Below are 27,929 nucleotides of genomic sequence, written 5' to 3' on the forward strand. Positions count from 1 at the left end.
AATTTAGTGTGGAGCATTATGAGTAGAGCACTCAATAAGGGGACACAGAAGTGTCCTATATGTGGTCTCCTTTATAGACGAATCACATTTTCCTAAAATTCTACCAATAAACCGAAATAGACCATTCGCCTTCCCTACTAAAATCCTCCCGTGCTCACTCCATTTCTCATCACTTTGCAATGTCATGCATAAATATTTAATCAATGTGACTGTATCGAGCAGCACACTACTAATGCTGTACTCCAACATTACGAGTTCATTTTTCCCACTCATCTGCTATTAACTTACATTTTCTATGTTTAAAGTTACCTACCATTAATCACACAAACTAGAAATTTTGTCCAAGTCGTCTTGTATCCTCCTACAGAAACTCAATGATGGCAACTTCCTACACACAACAGCATTATCAGCACACAGATCTAACTGCTGCTTACCCTGCCTACAATATCATTTATGCATATACAAAATAACATCAATCCTATCACACTTCCCTGGGGCACTCCTGATGATACCATTGTCTGCGATAAACACTTGCTGTCAAGAACAACATACTTAGTTCTGTTACTTAAGAAGTCTTTGAGCCACTCACATACCTGAGAACCTGTTCAGTATACTTGTACCTTCATTGACAGACTGCAATGTGGTACGGCATCATATGCTTTACAGCACTGTCTCCTGGCCACATTGTAATGAAGAAGACCACTACAGTGTGCTGTAACGGCTCACTGAGTCTATATTCCAGCATCATTGTCATAAAGGAGTGTGACTACAATATAAGTTAAATATTTATTTGACACTACCATAGTGAAGCCATAGCCACAGTCCATAAAATTTTTCTTTAAAAAAAAAAGGGATTAAATTACCGGTTTCAATGAACTAAATTGTCATTTTCAAATGTAAAACATCAGTTGGAGAATATATAATGGAACTGTTAACACAATTACAACAACAGTTAAGAAAAATAATGAGACCAGGCAACCGAGGCAATGGTGGCACAATCAAGTCACCACAAGCTACGTCCATCCAACTGTTGGAGAAGCATACGCAAAGCTCTTAGTTACTTGATTGTGCCACCATTGCTGCAGTTGCCTGGTCTCATTATTTTACATAATAGCTGTTAGATGTATGGTCACAATTCCCATTATATATTCTCCAACTGATGTTTTACATTTGAAAATGACGGTGTAGTTCATTGAAACTGGTAAAGCTCACTGATAGCTACACTGTCTTTTCCCAGTCTTTAAACTACATTATTGTGTGTGGCCAGCTCCATCTGGCTCTATAGTCATGACGACCACAGACCATGTAATGTCCAGCTTTTTGTGCATGACTGGAAGACCTTTGGCTACATGCTCCGCATGTTCATTCATTTCCACCAAATAGGTAATACGATACGTTACTATCACACCCTAGGGCAGAAAAGGGGAAGAAATTAAAATTTTCTTACATTCACACTAGCACAGCCACAGGTAACACAGGTGCAGAGGTGGTGACATAGCTATGCAGCAACTGGTAATTCGGTTGCTTATGTGAGCACACATTGCTCCAGCTTGTATTTAGGTTTTGCAGTGTAGTGTATAGTGGCACTGAAAGGAAAATGTCCAGTAAGAACAAAAATGGTTAGTTATGAGAAAATTATAAAGTAAGTAATTTTTTTATTATTTAAAATGCCAGTATCATATGACATATAGGACTTCAGAAATATTTATAACTAACATCTGAACAAACACTGCCTGACATAAGTAGTGAAGCACCCAGAAAACATGGTCAAATGCCTATTTAACTTGGTATATGTATGGATCATTGACAGGCGTGTATATGATTTGAGTTGCAACTCTGTCACAGGTATAATGATCACCAGATGCATCAATGTTGTTCATGTTTAGTGTTGTTACTTGTCCTGGTAGTAAACATAAGGAGCAAGAACTGTGTCAAATGATGAGCGATCACTGCAAAGGACAAGGAGATGCCATGTATTCAGATCAAACAGTGTTATCAGCACCTGGCAGTTTGAAACAGGCCTCAACGAAGGTCTTCATTTGGCTAGCTGCTTGAGTCATGCAATATATACATTTATCAGGGATTCAGTTGTGACCATAGCTCAAGGTAGGACTGTACGGGAACATGAGGGCAGGCATACTTCACACCAAGATTGTGGTTGACCATGTCTGACCACAACAAAGGAAGATCATTTACTGTGCAAGAAGGCCATCATAGCCCCATCACAGCAGCACTTGCTGTCCAAGAAGAAATAATGGATCCCCTACAACATTCTGTGTCATCGCACATCACTGGGCAGAGATTAGTGGCAACCAGACTAGGGAATTACTGCCCCGTGTGTGTGCTGCTGTTAAGACAAGAACACAAATTGCCAAATTTGGAGTAATGCTGTGACTTGAGAACATGTATTGCTGATGAATGGCATCACATTGAGTTCAGTGAAGAATTGCATTTCTGCGCTACCCCAGATGAGCATTGTTGGCAAGTATGGTGGCAACCTGGAGAGCGGTCTCATTTTTCCAATGTTTTGGAGTTATTTAGCATTAAGGTGCAGAGAGCAATTATGTATGGCTTCAACGCACAGATAGCATTGATTGAGGGAACCCTGATGGCACAACAGTATCTCACAGACATTCTGTGTACTAATCTACATGGATACTCTGCAAACCACACTTAAGTGCCTGGCAAAAGGTTCATCCAACCACATTAATAATTCTCTATTATTCCAATCTCTAACAGTGCATGGAAAAAACAAAACACCAATATCTTTCCGTGCGAGCTGTGATTTCCCTTATTTTATTATGATGATCACTTCTCCATATGTAGGTCAAAGTAAACAAAGTATTTTCACATTCAGAGGAGGAAGTTGGTGATTGAAATTTCGTAAAAAGATTCTGCCACAACAAAAAACACCTTTGTTTTAATTATGTCCACCCCAAACCTGGTACCATGTCTGTGACACTCTCTTCCATATTTTGGGATAATACAAAATGTGCTGCTCTTCTTCAAATTTTCTCAATGTACTCCATTAACCCTATCTGGTAAGGATCCCAGACCGTGCAGCAGTACTCTAAAAGAAGAAGGACAAGCATAATGTTGGCAGTCTGTTTTGTAGATTTGTTACATTTTCTAAGTGTTCTTTCAATAAAACATAGTCTTTGGTTTGCCTTCCCCACAACATTTTGTGTGTGTTCTTTCCAATTTAAGTTGTTCATAATTGTAATTCTCAGGTATTTAGTTATATTAATTGTGGTACCTCTCATGCGACAATATTGTGGTTCCATTTTTCAACAGGATAAAGCTTATCCACATATGGCACGTGTGTCTATGAACTGACGGCATAATACTGAGGTTCTCTTGCGGCTAGCAAGATCCCTAGATCTGTCGTTGATAGCCCATGTGGGACCAGCTCAGATGTTAACTCCATACTAGTGCCACTACCCACATCATCATGCACCAGTAACAACAGTTGTGGGCTGTCTTGCCTCAGGAGAGGATACAACAGCTTTATGACACACTTACCCACAGAATCATTGCATGCCACTAGGCCAGAAGGGGTGCAACTTCATACTGAGATGTGGGCTCATACTTACAAGTTCTTTGTTCATTTGACTCAATACTGCAATCACTGAAATAACAACATGCACTTTCAACCTGTGAAGTTTCATTTAGTTTCCTCCTTCCCTTCCAAGAGCCTATTTTTTTTTTTTTTTTTTTTTTTTTTTTTTTTTTTTTTTTTTTGTAGTGCAGTGTATGTTCTAGAATGTCTTGATAGTCAACTGCAAGCATTTCACAAAATGTAGTATCACATATCCTTACTGAAACGTACTATGGTGGTACATTTATTGTGGTTGCACTTTACCACACTATATACATTACAAAACAAATGGATCTTGGTAAACAATGCATAGATTTCACTCACGATTGCTCATTTTATGAGCCTGTGATGGGAAACAGGGACACCACATTTCCATAAGGAAGAAGCCGATAAGGAAAATGTAAATTGTTATTAAATACAAGGTAAAATGATGTTCCCATTTCTTCATGAAAATTACAATGCATGCAAAGTAATATGCTACTATTCTATACAGACAACAACCATTGTACAAAATACTGGCTGCAGTGTGTTGTCACATACTTCAAACAGATTCAAACCTGCCTGTAAGCATGGATGGTGCTCCACCTCATCCTCACTGTATAACATGTCATGGTGAGTGTACACGCAATACAACATGTAGACAATAATCCAGACAAAAGGATGCAAAAAGTGGGAAGTGAAACAGATGCAAGTGATATGTCTGTGATACATTTTATTTGCTTGTGCACAACACGAACAACTTTCAAAGTGGTACAGCAACCAAGCAAGGCTGATTTCCACTCACAGACAGAAATTTGCACACAGTTCCTTCACAGATCATTATCATACCACCACTATTATAGTCTATTTTACTCACAAACAAAGCCAAATTTGGAGAAGATGGCACACAAATGGTAAAAATGCTGCTAATCAACCGTGATCTGCAGTGTGGTGTAATGCACGATCACCAGATCAGGCTATGCATGCTATCCTGGCGATTAAATAGAATGGCAGACTAATTTCTAGAGGGACAAACTACATACCTGCTGAAATTGTGCACTAGGAAGTTGTCCGCACGATGTGGTTGTTGCATGATGAGTGGCCTAGTGCAGTTCAGTTTGAATGTATGCCACTGCAACCCTTCAAATGAGAATATTTAATAGCAGCACAAAACTCGGTTCTCTCCATTTTCTAACCACATTTGACAGTGTGACCCATTTAGATGGTTATCAACAATGAATTGTTGCTGCACAATGTTGAAATTCTTTATACAATCCTTGGAATAACCAAGCTTACCAACTAGGAAGGCACAATAAAAATGTTCTTTCATGGAAATTGAGCAGACTTATCAAGTCACCCTCATATTTTTCCTGTTATCCAACACATTTCCAACACTGTAGATTGGGCATCAAGGTCAAGTCACTTACATGTGCAGATACGAAAAGTGTAGGGTTCTGGTTCACTACATCAATGTCCTGGGGAGCATATCTATAACTTCTGCACAGTTGTTCAACTGGATCCAGTTATCATTGCAGAGCTTCAGTAGTCCTTATCAACGGGTTGCCATAAATCCTTTCCAGTACATTTGAATCATCTGTGATGTGAACACTGTACATCCTATAATAATGTAACATGTAACTTGGTAAGAGTGTTAAGTTCGAATAAACAATTTGTCTTGCTTTAATCATGGAAATCATAGTGCCCCCCCCCCCCCCCCAAACCACAAAATAACATTTGTTACAAATGTAGACACAAATGGAATTCTAAACTAATTTACAAGTATTCACAGACACTTATAAAATAAAAACATAAAAACAGGTGAACCTAGTTTTTCACAAAAACTGAAGCTGTGGGTGAATTAAAAAATAAGGAAAAGTGGGGCAGGATGAAACTTGCATTGATGTGGCAGAAATTAAATTTTTGAGAAGCACACATGGATATGATTTGTTCAATATATGGAAAACTATTGATGTTAGCGATGAAAACAATATAGTACCACCACTTAATGAAATAAAAAATTCAGCACGAACGCTGACTGGATTAAGGGGAGCATGTCAGCCACAAACTGAATTCGTCCAGCAGATTAACAAAGAAGGCTGGTTTGCTAGCTAGCCTAAACGTGGATTTTACACAGTTTTCCATATCTGGCTAGGTGAATACCAAGTCGGTACTCATGGACCACCTCAGCTACATTATTTTCAAACATTTAGAAAATGCTTGTACACTTGCAAATGGATAAACGTAATCACACACAGATGGGACACACGAATTGTGTCCCATGGGAGAAGAGGTAGTTACAGGAAGAGCACCCAACCACCCTTTCCTTTTAACATTGCCAAATCCTAAATAAGAAGCTAAACCTATGAAGAGACAGTCAATGACCAGGGAAAAGAAAAAGAAAAATATGAGTATGATTTGTTAAATCTGGTCAATTTCCATGAAAGAACATCTTTGCTGAGCCTTCATGGTTGGTAAGCTTGATTAATCCAAGAATTTTATAAATAATTTCAACATTGTGCAGCATACAGTATACTATTGACAGCCATCTGAATGGGTCACGCAGTCGACTGTGATTGAAAAATGAAGAGAACCAAGTTTCATGTTGCTATTAAACATTTTCATTTGAAGGGTTCGACTGCCACACAAATCAAAACAGAATTTAATGATGTTAATGTGGACTCTGCACCACCATCAACCACTTACTATTGGCTAAACCAACTTAAATGTGATTGGACAAGCACCAAAGACAAAGCAGGCACTGGCCGTTCAACTGTGGACACCGCAAAGGAAACCATTGAAAAATCCACGATACAGTAATGCAAGATGGTTAAATAAAAATTCCTGGAATTGCTGAGACTGTAGGCATCTGAACTGAGTGAGTATAATATTCTGAATGGAGAATTGACTATGAAGAAGCTGTGTGTAGGGTAGGTGCCACGATTGCCAACAGTTGGCCAAAACTGCACCCAACACAATATTTCAACACAATGTCTGGTGATGTTTAATTCACAATCTGCTAGACTTCTTGGCTGATTTGTAACTGTTGATGAAACCTGGATCCATCATTACACACGAAAGTCAAAAAGGCAATCAAAACAATGGACAAAGGCTGGCCAAAGAGCACTGAAGAAGGAAAATACCATTTTATCAGCCAGTAAGGAGATGGATACAGGTTTTTAGAGATTCCCAAGGAATAATCCACAGACATTACTTAGAAAAAGACAGAACTGTAACTGGACCCTACTACGCTTCACTGGTCGACAGTTTGAAATTTGAATTGGCTGAAAAAAGACCAAGGCTGACATGTGAAAAGTGCTCTTTCTCCAGCATAATGCAACATCCCATACATCAGCGATAACAATGGCGAAAGTGCATGAACTGGTCTTTGTATTGGATCCTCATCTAATGTATTCATCAGACTTAGACACAGGTGATTTCTTCCTGTTCCCCAACTTGAAACTTTGACTTGCTCGGAAGACCGCAACCATGACTGCCTCATCAAATGAGGCAGTGATGGTTGCAGTCAAGGAGTATTTTGCAGGGTTTGACACAACCTATTTTTCTGATGTGATTAAAAAGCTGGAGGATCATTGGACCAAGTGCATATCCCTCAAAGGAGACTATGCCAACAAGTAAGGCGAGTTGTTTACAAAATGAACATTTTTCTTTGCTTTTCCTAACATACGAGGGTTTGAATTTAAATAGTGGCAACTATTTATTTACAACCGATACAAAAGAGTTACATGTTTGCACCTGTTACTGTCCTTCAAAGTAGTCACCAGCGTCGTGTAGAACCCGTTGCCAGCTGTGTGGAAGGCGTAGTATACCGTTCACAGAGCCTGTTCTGTTGATAGTGCGAATGGAGCGGTCTACTGCCTGTCGAATCTCTGAAACAGTTCTGAAGTGATTGCGACAAAATGGTTCCCTCATCTTTGGAATCAAATCAAAGTCACAAGGACGTAAGTCCGGGGAGTATAGTCAATGGTACAGTACTTCCTAGTCCCATCGACCGAACAGAGCAGCCACAGCTTGCGCTGTATGCACTCGCGCAATGTTGTGCAAAACGATGGGTGGGTTGCATGGGAAGTGTCGCCACTTCATTCGCAGAGCTAGTCACAAGTGATGCTCCAAAAATGAACAGTAATACTGTGCACTGACAGTCTGCTGTGGAGGAACATAATGTGTTGGGGTAACACCATACAGTCGTACATGAGAATCGTCATAACTTTAGATCACTCCATTCCCACCATCAACAGAACAGGCTCTGCTAATGGTATACTACACCTTCCACACAGCTGCCAACGGGTTCTACACAATGCTGGTGACTACTTTGAAGGACAGTAACAGGTGCAAACATGAAACTCTTTTGTATTGGTTGTAAATAAACAGTTGCCACTATTTAAGTTCCAACCCTCATATTTATCAAACCACCCTTGTACAGCTTTTCTTCAAAGTTGGTGCCAAATGAAGGTTATCAAAAAACTGAAATAGAAAGATGACTGGTGGGGGTCTCCATGAGGTGTTACTACATTTCTGACTAGCATGATTTTAATGATTTTTTTGTTAAGTGTAAAGCAACTTGGTTTAGTTTGTTCTTATTAAACAATAAAAATAAAATAGAACAACAGAAACAAAAAGACTAACACCCCCCCCCCCTCTCTCTCTCTCTCTCTCTCTCTCTCTCTCTCTCTCTCTCTCTCTCTCACACACACACACACACACACACACACACACACAAAAAATAAGTTAGGAGAACCATTTGGTCCATTTTTCATTATGTAAAGTAAATCAACTGAAATTCTCAAACTTATTACATATTTTTGATACAATTAGTGCAAAAGACATTAATTTCATGTTGCAAAATAGTTCAATTACATGATCTTTTTGTAACTTCTATCATAGTGATTATGGCTACTACAGTTCATAAACCAGTCAAGAAGGCTAGGAGAGAGTTTCTGATAGAAAGGGCAGACAAGCAGTTGTTAGCATCTCACTCAGATAATTAACTGACATCATTTAGTTCCTGTATGATGGACGTAGAGGAATTATGGCTAAGGTTTAGAGAGACAGTAACTCTCGCTCTGGAGAAGTATGTAGATTACGAAAGGAAAAGACTCACTAAGGCTTAAACAATGAAATTCAGAAAAGCCTAAGGAAGTAAAGGCTGTTGCACCCTCATAAGAGAACACGCAAATGACAACAGGCAAAGGTTTGGATTGATTCCTGTGTCTGTGAAGCATAGAACCATCCCCATCATACATTAGCTAAAGATCTGGCTGAGAATCCAAGAAAATTCTAGTCCCATGAAAAATTGCTAAATAGGGCTAAAGCTTCCATTCAGTGACTTATTGACCAGTATCATGTGGCAGCAGAAGATAGCAAAAGGATAGCCAAAGCTTTAAATTTCATGTTTAAGGAATCACTCACGAAGATGAATCTTACAAACATACTGTCATTTGATCACCGTGCAGACTCCTGTATGGATGATATAGTAATGCATCCTTGACATAGAGAAACAACTGAAATAGTTGAAAACAAAAAAGTTGCCAAGTCCGGATGGAATCCCAATTCGGTTTTATGAAGAGTACTCTATGGAATTGGTCTCTTACTCAGCTTGCATTTATCAGGAATCTCTTGCCCAATGCAAAGTACCAAATAAGTGGAAAAAAATGCAGATGACTCCTGTATATAAAAAGGGTAACAGAGCAGATCCACAAGATTACAAACAAATATCCTTAATATCAGATTGCTGCAGAATTCTTTAACATATTCTGAGTTCAAATATAGTAAATTTACTTGAGACCGAAAAGCTTCTGTCCACAAATCGGCACACTTTTAGAAAGTATCCCTCATGCAAAACTCAGTTTGCCCTTTTCTCACATGATACACTGTGAACTATGGATGAAGGGCACTAGGTAGATCCCATATTTCTACATTTCCCAAAAGTATTTGACGCAGTGCCCCACTGCAGTCTGTTAATGAAGGTACAAGCACATGGAATAGATTAACAGACATCAGAGTGGCTTGAAGACTTCTTAAGTAGTAGAACACAATATGTTGCCCTTGATGGCAAGTGTTCATCAGAGACAACTGTATTGTCAGGAATGCTCCAGGGAGGTGTGATGGGTCTGCTATTATTTTTCATATACATCAATGATCAGTTGGACAGGGTGGCAGTAATCTGCAGTTGTTTGTTGACGATGCTGTGGTGTAAGTGAAGGTGTCTTCACTGAGTGACTGTAGGAGGATACGAGATGACTTTTAGTTTGTGTGATGAATGGCATCTAAGTCGAATCACAGAAAAAATTGAGTTAATGAAGATGAGTAGGAAAAACAAACCAATAACATTCAAATGCAGTTAATAGTGTCCTGCTTGACACTGTTACATTGTTTAAATATCTGAGAGTAACGTTGTGAAGTGATATGAAATGGAACTAGGATGTGACGTTTGTGGTAGGGGAGGGGAATGGTAGGTTTACATTTATTGGGAGAATTTTTAAGAAGTGTGATCAATCTGTAAAGGACACCACATAGAGAATGCTAGTGTGACTTACTCTTGTGTACTGCTTGAGCGTTTGGGATCTGCACCAGGTCAAATTAAAGGAAGACATCAAAGTAATTCAGAAGCCTACTGCTAGATTTGTTATGGGTAGGTCTGAGCAACACACAAGTACTACGGCAATGCTTTGTGAATTCAAACAGGAATCCCTGGAAAGATTAAAACATTCCTTTCCAGGTATGATATTGTGAAAATTTAGAGAACTAGTATTTGAAGTTGACTGCAGAACAGTCATACAACAACCAACATACAGTTCATGCAAGGACCACAAAGATAAGATACAAGAAATTAGGGCTTATATGGAGACATATAGACACAAGTTTTTCCCTCAGTCTATTTGTCAATGGAACAGAAAGAAAATGACTAGTAGTGGTACAGAGCATCCTCTGCTATGCACTGTATGGTGGCTTGTGGATTATCTATGCATGTAGATGTAGAAGTGCAGATCACCGAATTGTTTCAAAAACTTTGAAGACTAAAAATCACTAAAGTGAAGGCACCCATTACTAACAAACTGACAAAGCTGTACATGCCTTTGCAGGGCATCACAGGTGCAATGGTGGTGATGGATTATTGTTGTATTTCTTCCTTTAATAACTGAAGAGTTCTGGGGTGATAAGTGTAGACCTTATTCGAGGAGCTCATTATCAAAGATGGACAATTCCACTTTTCACTTTTTTACAGGAGAGACCACAAATGATTTTTACAATGCCTCACAAGCAAATTTAATTCCATTTTTTTTATATAGAGGGAATAAAAAAGCTGAAAATTGTGAATAAATTTAGGAGTTGTTTTCTTCTTTTTTACATGTGAGGATAAGTCTAAGTCTGAAACTGGAGAAAGACTTTTTAACAAATCTGTCCAATTCTGAGATCAGTGAGCTTGAGATTATATTAACAATGAGAGAGAGAGAGAGAGAGAGAGAGAGAGAGAGAGAGAGAGAGAGAGAGAGAGAGAGAGAGAGAGAGGGGGGGGGGGGGGCGGGGGAGAAGGGGGGGAGAGACTATGGACAACACTTCCAACTTCTTTGTAACATTGTGCAGAATTCCTCTCAAATAGAGTATAAAAACTTACCATTGTAACATTAGAATGTCATGCTATTTCTCTCCATTGTGCTTGGTCTTGCACATTCTCTTCCATGATAGTACTTTATTATCTTAAATTAATAACATAAGATTCGACTGAGCATAAAACAACATATAATTGTTTTGTCTTGTTTTGTTTTGCTTTAGGGCATAAAAACAACTACGGTTATACATGCCCAAGTCAAAATTATAGAACAGGAACACAGAGAGGAGTTGATCGACTATACATCAGTCCCAATTGACAGAACAGAAAACAGCTAAAAAGGGCACATGGAAAAGGGCCTAGAAAAGACACCATACAGAAACGAAGGTCCAAAACTAAAAATTACACAGCCTTCGCCATATTGCTTCAGTGGAAAAAAAGTAAAATGAGGTCGACAGCCCGCTCGTCATTTGTCTAAAACAGCAGATAAATCAGACGGCAAACCCAAGCTGGAACATCAATCGTTAAAAAAAAAGGGCATTCCATCAGGAAGTGGCACAATGTGTACAAAGGGGTGGGGTAGTGCCACTTAGCAAATGACGATGGCTAAAAAGGCAGAGCCCAATACACAGCCGAGTTAAAATAATCTCCTGCCAGTAGGAGGGCCGAGAGGAGGTCGTTTAAGGTGCTGGGAGAGGCTTAATACGCCAAAGCTTTTCCCATGAAGGGAGGACCACTGGTGATGCCAAAGGTTGAGACAGTAATGCAGAGATCATCAAAGGGAATATGGGTACTCGCACGCTGGGGTTCAAGAACTGCAGCCTTGGTAGCAGCGCCAACAGCCTCGTTTACTGCCAGACCAACATGATCAGGAACCCACAGAAACATGACACTGGCTTCACCAAGAGTGAGCAAGTGACAGTTTTCCTGGACCTGCTACAATAAGGGATGGGCAGTGTACAGCGCACACTGACTTTTAAGGGCACTGAGTGAGTCAGAGCAGAGGACACAATTGAAAAGTCTGTGTCACCAGATGTACTCTGTGGCCTGATACAAGGCGAAGAGCTCAGTTGTAAATACTGGGGAGTGTGCTGGAAGCTGAAATTGAAACACATGGGTGCCAATGACGAAGGCTTACCCGACCCCATGGTCAGTCCGAAAGCAATTGCTAAGTTCCATACGAAGGTCGTGAAACTGAAGGTGATAGACCCAGGCTGGAGTAGTGTCCTTAGGAAGCGAATGAAGGCCAAGGTTAACATGGACCACTTCATGAAGCCAAGGTGGTGAAGGGTTCACACCCACCACAAAAGTTGCAGGTCGTGTGAAGTTAAGCTGCCATAGCAACTGGTGAAAGTGGACTCCAGGAGGTATCAGAGATGAGGGACAAGCCTCATACTGACAATCAAAGGAATCATCAAAGAAGGAGGCATAGGAAGGGTGGCCACGCATGGTAGACAAACAGCATGCATACCTGCTGAAGAGAAAATCACAGCGGTAGGGCAGTGGTAGTTCAGCAGCTTCAGCATACAGAATCTCAACCAGGCTGGTGTAAAAGGTATCTGTGGCCGAATGGATGCCATGATGGTGGATAGTGCCGAGACGGCGTTAGAGGGATGGGCGTGAACAGACGCATAAACAAAGTACCCATAGTCCAGTTTAGAATGGACAAGGGACTGGTAAAAACTGAGGAGGGTGGTTGAATCGGCAACCCTGGAAGTACCTTTGAGGACACTTAGGACATTCAGGGAACACATACAGCAGGCTGCCAGGCAAGACACATGGGAAGACCAAAAGAGTTCCCTCTCGAGCATGAGTCCCAGGAATTTCGTAAGTTTGAATGAACAGAAGGGCGACAGGCTCAAGATGTAGAGATGGTGGGAGAAACCATTTGCGCTGCCAGAAATTCATACAGACAGTTTTGTCAGTGGAAAAGCGAAAACCACTGTCGATGCTCCAGGAGTAAAGACGATCAAGACAGTGCATAAGACGCTGCTCAGTGAGACAGGTCTCTGGAGAACTGCAATAGATGGCAAAATCATGAACAAAAAGGGAGCTGGAGATGCCTGACAGGAGACAGACTGTTATAAGGTTAATGGCGATAGCAAAGAGGATGACACTCAGGATGGAACTCTGAGGCACACCATTTTGCTGGACGAAGGAGTCTCGCAAGGCCGAACACACACACACACACACACACACACACACACACACACACACACACACACACACACACACACACACACACACACACACACCTTGAAAACTCGGTCTTGTGAAAATACCTGAAGAAAACATTCATTAGTAAATGGCAAGACTTGAGCCACCACACCTGCCATGCATGAACCATATGTTCCATTACCTTGCAAATGTAGCTGGTAAGAGAGATGGGGCGGTAGCTAGAAGGAAGGTTTTTGTCCTTACCAGGCTTAGGTATGGGTATGATGGTGGATTCATGCCAGTGTCCAGGAAATGTGCCCTCTGCCCAGATGTGGCTCTACGTATTAAGCAGCAAGTGTTTGTTTAATTGAGAAAGGTGCTGGAACATCTGAATGTGCATGGCGTCTGGCCCTGGGGCGGAGGATCGAGATGAACTGAAAGCATGATCTACCTTCCTCATAGTAAAGGGGGCATTATAGCACTCACGATTTGGATAAGAGAAAGGTATCGCCTGAGGCCGCCCCCCCCCCCCCCCCACTCATTTCCGATGGAGGAAGGCAGGGTGACAGTGAGAAGAGCTCAAAACTTCCGCAAAATGGTGGCCCAAGGTGTTGGAGATAGCAATAGGGTCCATGATGACATTGTCAGCTACTGTCAGGCCAGAAATTGGGGAATGGATCTTGTTCCCAGAGAGCTGACTGAGGTTGGCCCACATGACAGAGGAAGGGGTGGAGCTGATAAAAGAACTAGTGAATGACACACAGCTAGCTCTTTTGCTATCCCAAAGAACGCAACAACACTTTGCACACATCTGTTTATAATGAATGCAGTTGGCCAGCGTAGGGTGGCGGTTAAAAACGCGGAGAGCATGTCTCCATGTGCGAATTGCATCACGGCATGCCTGAGTCCACCAACGGACTGGGACACGATGTGGTAAAGAGGATGTACAGGGGATGGAATGTTCTGCAGCAGTAAGTATAACGTTTGCGGGATATCACAAACATTGTGGTCATCACAACTAGGGAAATCTTGTTCTTCAAAGGTCACCAGGGAGGAGTAAAGCTGCCAGTCAGCCTTAGTAAGCTGCCATTTAGGCTTGCATTTGGATGGGGTAGGAATCAGCAAATGGAGAGCACACGGGAAATGATCGCTCGAGTAGCTGTCAAAAAGAACAGACCACTCAAGATGAGGGGCAAGCTGGGCATTGGAGGAGGAGTGGTCCAAATGGGAATAGCTGTGTGAGGAGTCTGAAAGGAAGATGAGTGCTCCCGTGTTAAGGCACAAGAGGTTAACTTGGTTAAGAAGGTCAGCCAAGAGGGCACCTCTCTGACAGGTCCTGGGAGAACCCTAAAGGGGATTATGCACATTAAAGTCACCGGGTAGCAAAAATGGGGGAGGTAGCTGCCCAATAAGTTGAACGAAGTCTGCCCTGGTGGCAGCGAATGACGGAAGGACATATATGATACAGAGGGAAAAGGTCAGGTGGGGAAGGAAAAGGCGAACTGCAACAGCTTGAAGATTTGTAGTCAGGGAGATGGGTTGACTATGAATGTAATCCCGTATGAACAGTATGACGCCCCCATGAGATGGAATGCCAACATTGGGCGGAAGAAATGTGAAAGCTCAAACCAGTTGTGAGGGTACAGCTTCGTTTCCTGAAGGCAGAGTACAAAGGGACACTGTGACACTAAAAGCAGCTGGAAAGCCTCTGTGTGGGACCATAGGCTGGGCACATTTCATTGGAGGAGAGTCATGATGAGGAACAGACATAGAGGTGTCACCTCGGCGGTCGGTCTGTGGAGTCCAATGTGGAAAAACTGTTATCGGTGCACACTGGCAACACGGAGGCTGGCCATGTTATCATGTGGCGACACCATCGAAGAGGATCTTCGAGGTGGCGAAGGAGAAAACCATTTGCCTTTGGTGGACTACTTCGAGCCTTTCTGGTTAGAGGAAGACTCAGGTGTTGTTTGGCTGGAGGGACAGAGGAAGTCTTCAGGGAGTATTCCTCCTGTCCTTTTTGGCCTACTGGTTATGTACCTGTTGGCTTCCCATTGAGGCGCGAGTTTGATGGTTCGTTGTACAGCTAGACAGAGGCCGGGGTGGGGGTGGGGGGCAATGCTACCTTGACAATGGGCAATTTCACAACCTCAGAGCTGAACTGGATGTCACATGTCTGTGTGGCCATGTCCTTCATGTAGTGAGAGGTAACAGAAACAGAACTGTAGGTACCAGACAGGAGGACGCAGGGTTTGCGACTAGCCAGTAACTTGTGAGCAACTGGATAAGGTGCCTTTTCTTTTACCCAGATTTCTTGAACAGTCCACTCGTCAAGATAAACTGGACATTCCCAAGAGCAGGTGCAGTTGATACAGAGGGGAGGAGGAGGTGGACAATCAACCTCACGCACATCCCTACCACAGGTGACACATATGGCTGGGTGCTGATAAGACGTTCTAGTGTGGTTGAAATGATGACAGTGGTAGCAGCACATTGGGTTCGAAATGTACGGCCGGATGGTGATAATTTCATAGCCTGCTTTGAGCTTGGACAGAAGCACCACTCTATCAAAGGTGAGAAAGAGAGTGCGGGTGGGCACTAAGGAGGAATAGACATTTTTCATTACATGATGGATGGCAATGACACCCTGATCAAAGGGGTAAGAATGGATTTCTGCCTCAGTTAGACTGTCGAGCAGTGTAAATTACACTATGGGAAGAATTCAAAGTTCTATGGGCCTCGACACGAACAGGGTAACAATGGAGAAGTGGGGCAGCAATCAGTTGTTGTGCTTGAGAACCAGAAGTGGTCTCCAAAGTCAAAGCACCACTCTGTAAACGAGAGCAGGGTGTCACAGGGCCAGCAACTGCATCTACACCTTTCTGAATAATAAACAGATTTACCATGGCAAAGGACTGACCATCTTCAGTATGTGGGACCACGAAGAACTGTGATGCAGAGGGAAGAGTCCTTGAATCATTAGCCTCATTACGTTTATGTTTTATACACGTTGAGTGGAAAGATTACTGACTCATCGTGAGGAAATCCCCATGATTGCCAGTATCTCCGATGGCCTGCTCCTTCTAACTGTGAGCCCCCTTCACAAAGGGACACAAACACATTAGGTGATTGTTCCACCTCAGGCACACCTCCCAAACACCTGACAGAGAGATCAATTGGCAATTTGGGAAGGTTGCAGCTCAGCCAATCACCCCTCCCTGGGCCTGGTCTGTACCAAGGGGCAGGAGCGAACCCTACCTGTCAACCTGGGGCTGGGAATTACGCGTTACCCAGTCACCTGTTACACGTCAGACGCATGGGCAGGCCTTCAGGAGCACACAGGGAGGAAGAAGAAAAAAGAGGGTCCTCAAATGCCAAAGCAGAGGAATGAGAGGAGAAGGGAAACAAAGAAAGGAAAAAGTTGTGAAAAACAAAGGTGAGACTGTGCGCACGACAGCGACAGAATGCAGAAAATTCCCAATAATACCACAGACATGTTCCTGAAGGGAGGGGAAAAAAATAGCTAGAGGATAGACATGCAGCATGGGAGGGGAAAAATGCTGCAAAGGCTTGGGCCCTGTAGTAGCCAAGCACGAACCCGCCAAAGAGAGGCGAATAGTCTGGGGGCGGGGGGTCAACAACATGTAATGGATGCACACTACAATATGGGAATGCCAGAGAGACATTCCAATTATCTTATTGGTTGCTGGCGATGAGTGAAAATGAAGCAGAAATGTAATGGAATTGTCTCAATTTTGTTCTGCATATTATGATTTACATTCATTTTAAATACATTTCAGTCTTTTGTTGAAGCTTCAGAAGATTAAAATTAAATTCAACATGGAAAATGCTACTGGAATCAGTTAACATCTAAACTTCAGGAGAAAATGAAGTTGCCTGTCTTTGATAATGAGCTCTTCCCTTTAACTCAGCACCAAATAAGAATGTTAAAAATGAAACATAACTGGTGTCATCACTCCAAAACTTCATCTAATTCCAGTCAGAGGATGTTGTTTAACATGCCATAACATTCGTCTGTTATCATTAACTGCCACCTTCTTCAGTGGAAATAAGGACCTCCCCCCCCCCCCCTCCCCTAAATATACACAAATAAAAATCAAATGTGAGAACAACAGATGGAACTCCTCCTTTAACACGTATCATATTTTATGGACTATAAGATGCTACAGACTATAAGAAACAACTTAATTTTAGGCAGTTTTTTTTTTTAAAATAACATTTTGCCGTTTTTATTGTTAGGTTGCAAAGCTTGACAAAAAAAAAAAACAACTTAGTTTATAAAACCGAACTGACCTTCAAAATCCCTGAAAATCGTCATCTGATTTTTCTTCTTCATATTCTTTCTCTTTGTCTATAAGATTGTCTTTGCTGCCATTGAGAGCGTTACTTATACAGCCCTTCTTGAAAGATTTAACAATAATGTCTTCTCTCAATCTACACCACAACTGTTTTATTTACTGACATTTGTTTGATTGTAGGTCGTTTTAAAGCTCCCTTCAGCGTGAATTCGTGTTGGGATTCATCCAGCATCAATTTGTTCCATTCCTCTCAAATACACACTTTAAATGGTTTATTTATCAAGGCACCAAGAGCTTGCAATTGTGAAGTAAGTCCTCCTGGAATAACAGCAAGCTCTGTATTTACCTGTCTCAATTTCTCTTTTACAGATTGTTTCAAATTACTACTAGACTGATATAGCACAAGAAGAGAACTCTTCTTCAATAAAGCACCTTTCCTTCTTCCTTTTCTCTCACACTTAGTTAATTCATAATTTCATACCAGCCTCATGCATCCAATCCTTGTCATACACGTGAACACCGCCATCTGGCAGTATTTCAGAAGGTTTTGGCATGTTTTGCACTTGAAAATGATCATTGGATTAAGTATAGTACCATCAACACATCATGAAAGGACAATAGTATGGTGTATGTTTTCATGTCAACTTGTTTTTATAGCTACAGCTTTAGCACTTTTCATGGCAATCGTTATGTTACTCGGCACATCAAATATCAAAGGAGTATTGTCCATATTTGTTATTTGCTTAGTCCCACACTGTTTTTCTTTTGATGCTGAATAATAAAGCTATGGAATGATAATATTTCCTCATGATAATCTTCTGGCATTTCCTGAGATATTTTGGTTTTGATTCGCAAGCTAAGTCCATGATGCTTCATAAACCTGTAGCACCAACCAAGTCCACCCTTAAAGTCTCTTTAAGTTCCACTGTAGCACTAGCTCATGAACATGTATTTAATCATTTTTGTATTAATTGCCATTACATTTTGACAGTGTCCTCGAATCAATTTCAATGCGTAATCATCTAGTTTTCGCCATTTTGCTTTCTGTCCTCTTTTTGCACATTTAGTCATCCTCATCTTTTTCAAATCATCTTTTAGCAACCTGCCAACCGCGAATGGTTTTCCCTGTTGGTGGAGGGTTGATCCCATATTGTTCTGTGTATGCTATCACTTTCAATTTATAGCCCACGTCATATGAATAACTTCTTTTCCATTATTAACCTAGCTACTAACAAACATTGTACTGTTAACAATAACACAAATCATTTTCATTTTCAATTCAAGATCACTGGCACCGTAGACTGCAGTGACACATCATAGGCTAGACAGTGTTCTGGGTTTGTTATGGCAGGGCAGGAGGGAAGACAGGGTTAGCAAACTTGTGAATCTCCACAACTCATCATCATTGCATTGGTGTACTGCTGCTGCCAGTTGAATTCAATGTTGCCAGGGAGATGTTTCCCAGGAAATTGAACAGATGGCTATTTTTAAGACTGGTGGGAATTTTAAATCAAGCACTGGACATTTTTATATTAATTTCAAGCATAAGATGCACCTGAAATTTGGACGCAATTTTTTGAAGAAAAAAGTGCATCTCATAGCCTGTAAAATACGGTATGATTGTACAGTAATCTGTACCATAACCCACTGAAGCAGTAGGCCATGGGTGAATTTTGAGTACAATAAGGTGTGTACTCAATCAAAAAGTTTACCTTTGATTACATTTCTACTAACTAGGACAGTATTTCATACCGAGGTTAGTGGCAGTCCATAGCCAAACATTCACAACCTGCTTCCTTAATGGCCCATGTTCACTGGAATGTTTCGCTTCTATTAGTGTACAGTTCCAGCCACATCAGTTTTTGCTATTACTTATAATACACCACACCATTAATTCAGATTTACATACTGGGTCTCTCTTCTATGGGTCATTAGGCACATTTTCTACAATGTTTCGGCAGATATTTGTAATTTTCTTTTTGCAATGTGCAGCTGCACTCGGCCCAAGCAAATACTGTTCATCATATCTTTAGCACGACACCCAGTGTTTACAGAACATGCCATATTGTTTCCCTGTTACAAACAAAATGATTTTTCAAGCATAATTTTACATGCCCATTTGACAGAGCTGTTCCATATTAGTCTCGTGCGACACTTGTTTTATCTACGTGTATCAACAGAATCACTAAAATGCAAAGAATATTTGGTGCCCCAGCAGCAACTAAGTGGAGCTTCTCTACGGCAGCAGCAGTCAGTGCAGGTCCGGGTAGCACTTGAGTTGCTGCTGGATGATGATGATGATGATGATGATAGAGTTGTGGGGCGCTTAACTGCGCGGTTATCAGCGCCCATACAAATTCCCAATCTTTTCTCAGTCCAATCTTGCCACTTGCATGAATGATGATGAAATGATGAGGACAGCAGAAACACCCAGTCATCTCGAGGCAGGTGAAAATCCCTGACCCCGCCTGGAATCGAACCCGGGACCCCGTGCTCTGGAAGCGTGAACGCGACCGTGAAACCATGAGTTGCTGCTGGAGTACTGGTTATTCTTCATGTTCTATTGCTCCTGCTAATAGATATCAATAAAACAAGTGTAACCCTAGACTAATTTGGAACTGCTCTATCGCACAGGCACATAAAATTTTGCTTTAAAACTCATTTTGATAGTAAAAGGAAACAGACCGATACTTTCCACAGACACCGGAAACATGTGATATGCAGTATTTCTTTGGATTCACTCCAGCTACACACTACAAAAACAAAAGTGTTAATATCTGCCAAAAGACCAGATAATATGCACCTGATGGTCTTAGGAGAAACACCCTGCGTATGGCATAAGTAATATTCTTGAATAAAACAATCTTGGTTGCCAAAATATTGCTTTAATGATATGTTTCGCCTTTCTTCCTTTTGTAGACAATCTGATGGTGCCCTATGAAGGTGAAATGTGCAATTAAAGCAATATTTTTGCAACCAAGATAGTTTTATGTTTCTGTACAGTCGCCCAGATGAAGTGGGAGATACTTGTTTGTAGGAGTTATAAATTTGAAGGTTGCTTACCTCATTTGACTTAACAGCTACATTTTTCAAGGCACTATCATAAGCAACTTCCCACCAGTTGTAGGTGAATTCTTCTGAATAATCATGGCCAATACCTGCAGTGTCAAACTTCAGTTTTGGAGTTATGGCCTTTGTCATACCTGTTTCATTTCGACCAAGCCCTTTCCCTGTGAAATGTAGTAAAACAAAAACTTGTAATTTATTAAACTGTCTGGTTCCACATAAGTAAAATGACACACAAATCAGAGTATTTCACAGAGTATCTCAACATTTAACGGTTCAGAGAGAGAGAGAGAGGGAGAGAGAGAGAGAGAGAGAGAGAGAGAGAGAGAGAGAGAGAGACCATAATAGAAACTGAAATGGAAAATTGTGATACAATGCATAGCGGTGAGGAACAATATACACCTTAATTGACTACAGTAATTTCTTGCAATATCTATTATATGCACACTAATGGAAAAAATTCGGACAAGAAGGAGCTGTGAAATATAAATGAAAGTTGGCAGGTGTGTTTCCACAATTTAAAGAGGTTGTCTATTCAAATTTTGCGCCAGTCGCATAACAGAGGAACTAAATGCAAATAAGGTTTGCTTTAAATACACACTGTAATGGTCATGACTTTTAGTTACCTCTGAGACAGGACATAATGAGTTGATGTTAGTCAAAAATGCTTTTAAGGAGAGAAAGATGGTATTATCAACACCTAACTGAGTTTCAAAGAGGTAGCGTAATAGGGCCACAAGAAGCTGGTGTTCCCTCTGCGATAGTGCAGAAAGACTTGGCAGAAATGTGACCACTGTATATGATTGCTAGCAGAGGTGATCACAAGAATGTAAGGTGCCAAGAAAACAGGGCTCCATATGGCAACATGACAACATGTTCGGCTATGGCTCTGCTGCATCTGCAGCAACAATTTGAGCTGCAGTTAGCACCACAGTGACACAATGAACTGTTACAAATTGGTTACTTCAAGGACAGCTCAGAGCCCAATGCCCTGTAATGTGCATTCCCCTGATCCCAAACAACCGCCATTTGTGACTTCAGCAGTTGTCAAGTGAGAGTTAAATGGAGGGCAGGGTGGAAGTCTGTTGTGTTTTCTAATGAAAGCTGGTTCTGCCTCAATGCCAGTGATCACCACGTGTTGGTTAGGAGGCGGCCAGTTGAGGACCTGCAACAAATCTGTCTGCGTACTTCACACATCTGGACCTACACCTCGAGTTATGATGTGGGGTGCGAATTAGTAAGACAGCATTAGCACTCTAATGGTTATCCCGTGCACCCTGACAACAAATTTGTTGTCAGTCTGGTGATTCAACCTGTTCAAGAACAACATTCCAAAGGGCATTTTCAAATATGATCCAGCATCATCTACAAATGACATCAACCATCCCTGTACTGACCGACCAAGTGCAACAGGCATGGAACCCCATACCACAAACTGACATCTCGCACCTGTACAACACACTACATACACGTTTGCATGCATCCGTTCAACATTCTGGCAGTTACACCTGTCATTAATGTACTTGCACTTCACACTTGCAATTTCTTATCTCGTACTTACATTGAACTGTGATCTATCAATGTTAATCACTTAAATATGTTACCTACACAAATGTGTAATACTCTACATTTACTATTTTTTAGTGTTGTGATTTTTTTCCATTGGTGTAGAAGTGAGTACTCCGTGGAAAAAATGTTTCCATTAAATTAAATATAAAACTTTTTCCCAAATGTTTTTATGTGTTTACCACAAAAGGTTAACATCAAATGCAAAAGTTGCTTATTTCTGATCATGTGACACACAGGATGAACTGGCCACACTGCAATATCAAAATGTTTACTAGTTTAGGGACAATCTGTCAACAAACAATTGTTCATAGCACAAACTACACTCATTCTATCAGTACCTTCGTTCGTGAGCATGTCTTCATTTAAACAAAGGGTCTCACTTCTGCCAATGAATAAAACTCAATCACAATGTCTATTAACAGAAAGCAGTATGTTCAAGACTTGAATACAGGTGCACCTTTGCACTGGAACGTGAAGCCATGCATTAATGTCATGCAGGCAATGCGTAAATATTAACTCCAACTTTATACCTCCTTTGCAATTCAACAGAAAGAGCCTATTGTCTTGTTGCAAGTTTCACATGTCAAGGCTTATTTTCACTAACAGGCATATTATTCTTTGGCTTAATAACATAACTGCAACACGGGGATAATACACTGCAAGACTGCAACAAAATAGCAAGACATTCATGGAATCCCCAGTGGTGGAGTCAATGTAAGTAAATTATATCAACTCTCAGTCGTGTCACATTAATTCTCCAAAAAGAGTGTGGGGGACAGGGAGGCACTAATCTACGGTGCTTATGAGACAAACACTGCCTGAGGTAAAATGATACGTTTTTGAACACACAAGGGAAGGAACTCAACACATTTGGTAAGAGTGACATAGTATCAACTACTTAAAGTTGTGTGATCATTACTGGGTTCCGGATAGCACAGCTCAGAGGGCTAGGACACTGTCCTAATTATCCATCCACCCACACAATTTTCAAGCAACCATGGAACAGTACAAGACAATATTATTTGTGGTTGGCACACTTTATGCATAGGCACACCCACTTGAGGGTTAATCATGATGTTGTTTTACCATAACAACAGCAACAGTGCTGTAGCTCTTCATGAGTACCATTGCATTAAAGGAATATGGAAAGGTCCTCTTTCTGCACTGGGGTTGAAGAATTTGATTCGGAAGTTTGAATTAACTGGTGATTCAGGAATTGTTCCTGGGATCTCTTCTGGGAAAAGTTTAATTATAACTACCCTGTAAATTTTGTCAATTTTGCTACAGATTCTTGCTCCGACATGGAGAAAATGCAATTAAATGGTTATGTTAGTGGACCAATTCCAATCTCTCCTCCTCCGTGGCATTCTAATCGTGTTGGAATGTGGGATATTTTGTCATATTAGAAGTTCTGCTGTATGAAGTTCTACCACGGTTTGTGAAATGAAGTGCTTCATTATAATACCTATAACTTATGCACATGAGATTCAAGTGCAAAGTCAGACTGTCTACCTTAGAGTCAACATTTAGAGAATGCTACAGTTACTCACGAAAGTAGCTATATGAATGTTTTTCCTTCCGGCTTACCAGGGTTTGGCAGATCACCTTTTAACAATAAAATTACGGTCTGCTACATGATGCAACCTGATGGATTATAGTATTTAATTCAACAATGTGTACCTGTACCATCTAACAATGATACACAACAGGAATTAATTGTGGAAAGAAATAACTAATTTAAGCTGCACCTGTGATGATTGTAATTAGCTAGTTGATTCTTCCACTGCCCTAATTTGACAATCATTCAGAGCAGAAAAATAGTACTATTCCCAATATTAATCATGCTGATAGTGCTACATATGGATAAGACTACAATATCAAACAAAATAAATAAATAATACATCATGAGAAGCAAGAGAAACCCAATTCACGAGTTCATTAACAAGGCAATCCCAAAGACGACAAACAAACAATATTAGCTGTGCACCAACCAAGTTAAAAACGAATATGCCTAAATCTTTCGGAAACTGTGACTGAGAAAACTGAGATCTGCAAAACAGTGGCACATTAGAGCAATTGCAATACGAGGCAGAGTTTATCGTCCACAGAGAATCATTAAACACAAACAGGAAATTATTTTGGTATAAAATTGTTGGGGTCAGAGTAAAATAAATTCTAATGGCATCCTTAAGATGTCACAACATTTGTCACATAACTTGTGAAACGATCGCTTCCATACACAGGTAGAGTTTACATGTCATTGTGTAGATGCAGTTGGAATTATTAAAACTGTGATTCCATGTTATGAACTAGTGATCAAAAGTTAAATGTGTGTGGTCATTAAACATTGTGTGAAAGGAACTACTTAGTGTCCAGGACAAATTGGTTAGGCCCTCAGTAATTTTCCATTACACGATTGACATTGTGTACAAAGCATGACATGAAAATACGCTACAATTTTGGTAAAACTCAAATAGCGCCCTCGCCTTGCATTTTTCATAGTATAGTTACAATATGCGTAAATAATACATACCACAGTAAATGTGGCTTCACTTGTGACATAGCTTCTGGTTTATCAGCTTACAGAATTAGTGAAAATGTGTGACGTAGTACATCGGTGTTTGCTACATTTACAGAAAGCGACAAAGATAACCAAACCTAACCACTCACATTTAATAGCATATCACAAAAGCATTTGATTTTTCCTGTTCTATAACAAGGATTTGAACGTTACGTACCTTCCCTCCATCCATATTTCTGCATTTCACGTTTGGCGAACTCCATTGTTAATAACGAAAGTATTCTGGTCTTCTGTGTGTTGATTTTTACATGCCGACAGAACACTCCAAATTTGAAATTAAAATGTACAAAACACTCTGTAACTGCATTAATTTAATAGGATATGGGTATCAAGAACATTCTCTTTTCACTGACGTACACAGGTAACGTAGACCAACTTCCAAACCACATACAGATGTTACCCAAACACACAACACAACACACATTCAAAACCCATGCGCGTCCCACTAGAACGTCAAAGGTTACAATTATGTGAGCAACCAAAGTTACTTTACTCTCTCAGGAGCGCTGCTAATCAGGTGTGTGGCCGCACCAAAAATGGGGAACCGGGACTACCAAAGGCATTGACAGATGACTTTGTTGCCACGATGCTCATTCTAGCAAACCAAATTAAGCAGCACTTAGTTACATCTTCAACTGATACATTTATTGCAATTTTGGAAGCTATTTCTGCTGTTCTCCTCCTTTGAAAGTGAGATTATGCCAACTTCATACTCATTATTTACGATTGTATTACGAAAAGTAACACGAAGGTCGCACGATGGTGTTATCAGACACTAGATCCTACTTCGGTCCTGCGCAATGGGTTCTGCCAGTTAAGTGACTCTCCTCCGAACGTATCGGATCTTTCTTGCTTTGAAAATGCTATTGAGAATTTTTCTTTGTTCAGATTTTAGTAATGCATGTTTTCGGTTCAGTGGGATGAATTTGGAAATTAAAGCAGTGTAAGGAGGTTGCTACAGAGCTGACTATATTATATGTGTGGCGCCGTTTTTATTCTCGTTTTGCAGGCCAAGGCGACGCTGGCGACCTTTGACTAAACTATTTCCGTAATACTCAAGAGCTACTTGTTGATCTGGGTATACTGATAAACTTTTTTCTAAACGTGCATAACGTCCCCATGTAGTGAGTCTACATATCGTACTGCACTGACGCTGCAGTGATGCTCGTCAGTACGACCATGAGATGCGAAAGGAAGACACCGTCTATGATGCAGTTTCGGAATTCTTCTGTCACTTGGGATCAAATAAACATAGAAAAACTAACAGATGCAATGAACTAATTTGGTACCTAGGTGTTTTATCTGTTACATTCTCACATAATCTAAAACTATTCCATTAACATTTTTCTTCTTCTTAGTGACTGTATCAAGTACCGTACTTGCATGGCGATTCCAACCTTGGGGCTGCTAGGCTCGATATCAATTTGTCATTCCCTTATGTTATATTACCCATAATTTTTTAGTAAAACAGAGGCTGATGAGCAATAATATAAGGATACTGGTTGATGTTCCTAGGACCTATCTCGAAGGCATTATTCTACCTCTACAGTAGGTTCCGAGTATTTTGACCGTTTTATGTCATGCCAAACACTTTATCGGTTCACATGGGTTCAAATAAAACGACTTCCTTTACCTACTGTTAAAAATTCAGCTAAATCTCTCTGTCAGAGGGTTTAGCTGAAACTGAGAACGATATTTACTTAACACAACATTAGATTACGTCTAGGCACACAGTTTACATTGTGTCCACACACTGAGTGTGATGGTCTGAAACTATTCTTCATCGTCATCATGACAAAGTCTCCATATGTTATAGACGAAATTGTCCACCGATGTAACCAAATGTTCAGTACGATTCAGTATTTAACCAGATTATGTATTCATAGGAAATTATAAATATTGTTGGCTGATGCAGAAAAATTCTGAAAAGTGTGTAATTCAGGAAGTTCATAAGCTTTTCACCTTCAGTTTTAAAATGTACTGAATAAACTAAGTAAAGGATTAGTAGAGGGAGCAAAGCTAGATAGTCACATAAGCTGATACTGAAAACACTGAAAGTGCTACCATTATTATGACTATTTACTATAGACACACTAATGAATTAAATATCTAATTGGAAATGACAATAGTATTAGCAAAAATTGTGACTTATGTAATCACATATCTATATTAAAACGGTAACCTACATTTACTCCCAGCTAATAACACTTTGTATCAGAGAAGTACATGCTACATGGGAATTAAACTATCCAATAAGTTGCCAAATTGTATAAAATGTATACTAAATACTAATGATTTGGGAGATCTATAAGAGAATATTCACAGTACAACTGCTTCTGTTCAGTATGTGATCACTTGAATGACAATAAATGTACACACATCAAAAAAATGTTTGCATCATCCTGGTTCCCAGAACTTCTGAAGATAGACACAGTCACTTTACTGTTCGGAAATGTCACTAAACCCGCTCAAAGATGTAAACAACCATGCACGAGCAGAGCCTATTAGACAGAGGGGGTCAGACAGCCGATTGGTTCCAGTCATTCCACCAGGAAGGAGGTACACGGCTCGTGTTGTCAGTAGTTGAACAATGCCTAGATGGTCAATGCAGCAGTTCGAACACAACCGCAATGTTACTTTGTGCCGGGAAGACCTCTCAACAAGGGAAGTGTCCAGGCGCCTCGGAGTGAACCACAGCGATGTTGCTTGGATATGGAGGAGATACAGAGAGACAGGAACTGTCGACAACATGCCTCCCTCAGGCCGCCCAAGGGCTACTACTGCAGTGGATTACCGCTACCAACGGAGAATGGCTAGGAGGAACCCTGACAGCAACGCCACCATGTTCAATAATGCTTTTCGTGCTGTCACAGGACGTCGTGTTACGACTCAAACTGTGCGCAATAAGCTGCATGATCCGCAACTACACTCCCGACGTTCATGGTGAGGTCCATCTTTGCAACCACGACAGCAACCAGGGCAGTACAGATGGACCCATCAACATGCCGAATGGACCGCTCAGGGTTGGCATCACGTTCTCTTCGCCGATGAGTGTCGCATATGCCTCCAACTAGACAATCGTCGGAGACGTGT

General features: G+C 40.8%; 1 protein-coding gene across 1 annotated transcript in view; it reads right to left on the minus strand.

Moving 5' to 3' along the window:
* Nucleotides 1-25,355, minus strand: part of LOC126299481 (G patch domain-containing protein 4) — a 63,701-nt gene extending 38,346 nt beyond the window's left edge. Inside the window, exons 1-2 of the mRNA XM_049991420.1 lie at nucleotides 24,994-25,355; nucleotides 20,684-20,850 (exon numbers count right to left, since the gene is read on the minus strand). Of these exons, the coding sequence (XP_049847377.1) occupies nucleotides 20,684-20,850; nucleotides 24,994-25,039 (213 nt within the window). The 5' untranslated portion in view covers nucleotides 25,040-25,355. The remainder of the gene's footprint in view (nucleotides 1-20,683; nucleotides 20,851-24,993) is intronic.
* Nucleotides 25,356-27,929: the final 2,574 nt, after the last annotated feature.

This window comes from Schistocerca gregaria, chromosome X (assembly GCF_023897955.1).
Source record: "Schistocerca gregaria isolate iqSchGreg1 chromosome X, iqSchGreg1.2, whole genome shotgun sequence".
NCBI classification, from domain to species: Eukaryota; Metazoa; Arthropoda; class Insecta; order Orthoptera; family Acrididae; genus Schistocerca; species Schistocerca gregaria.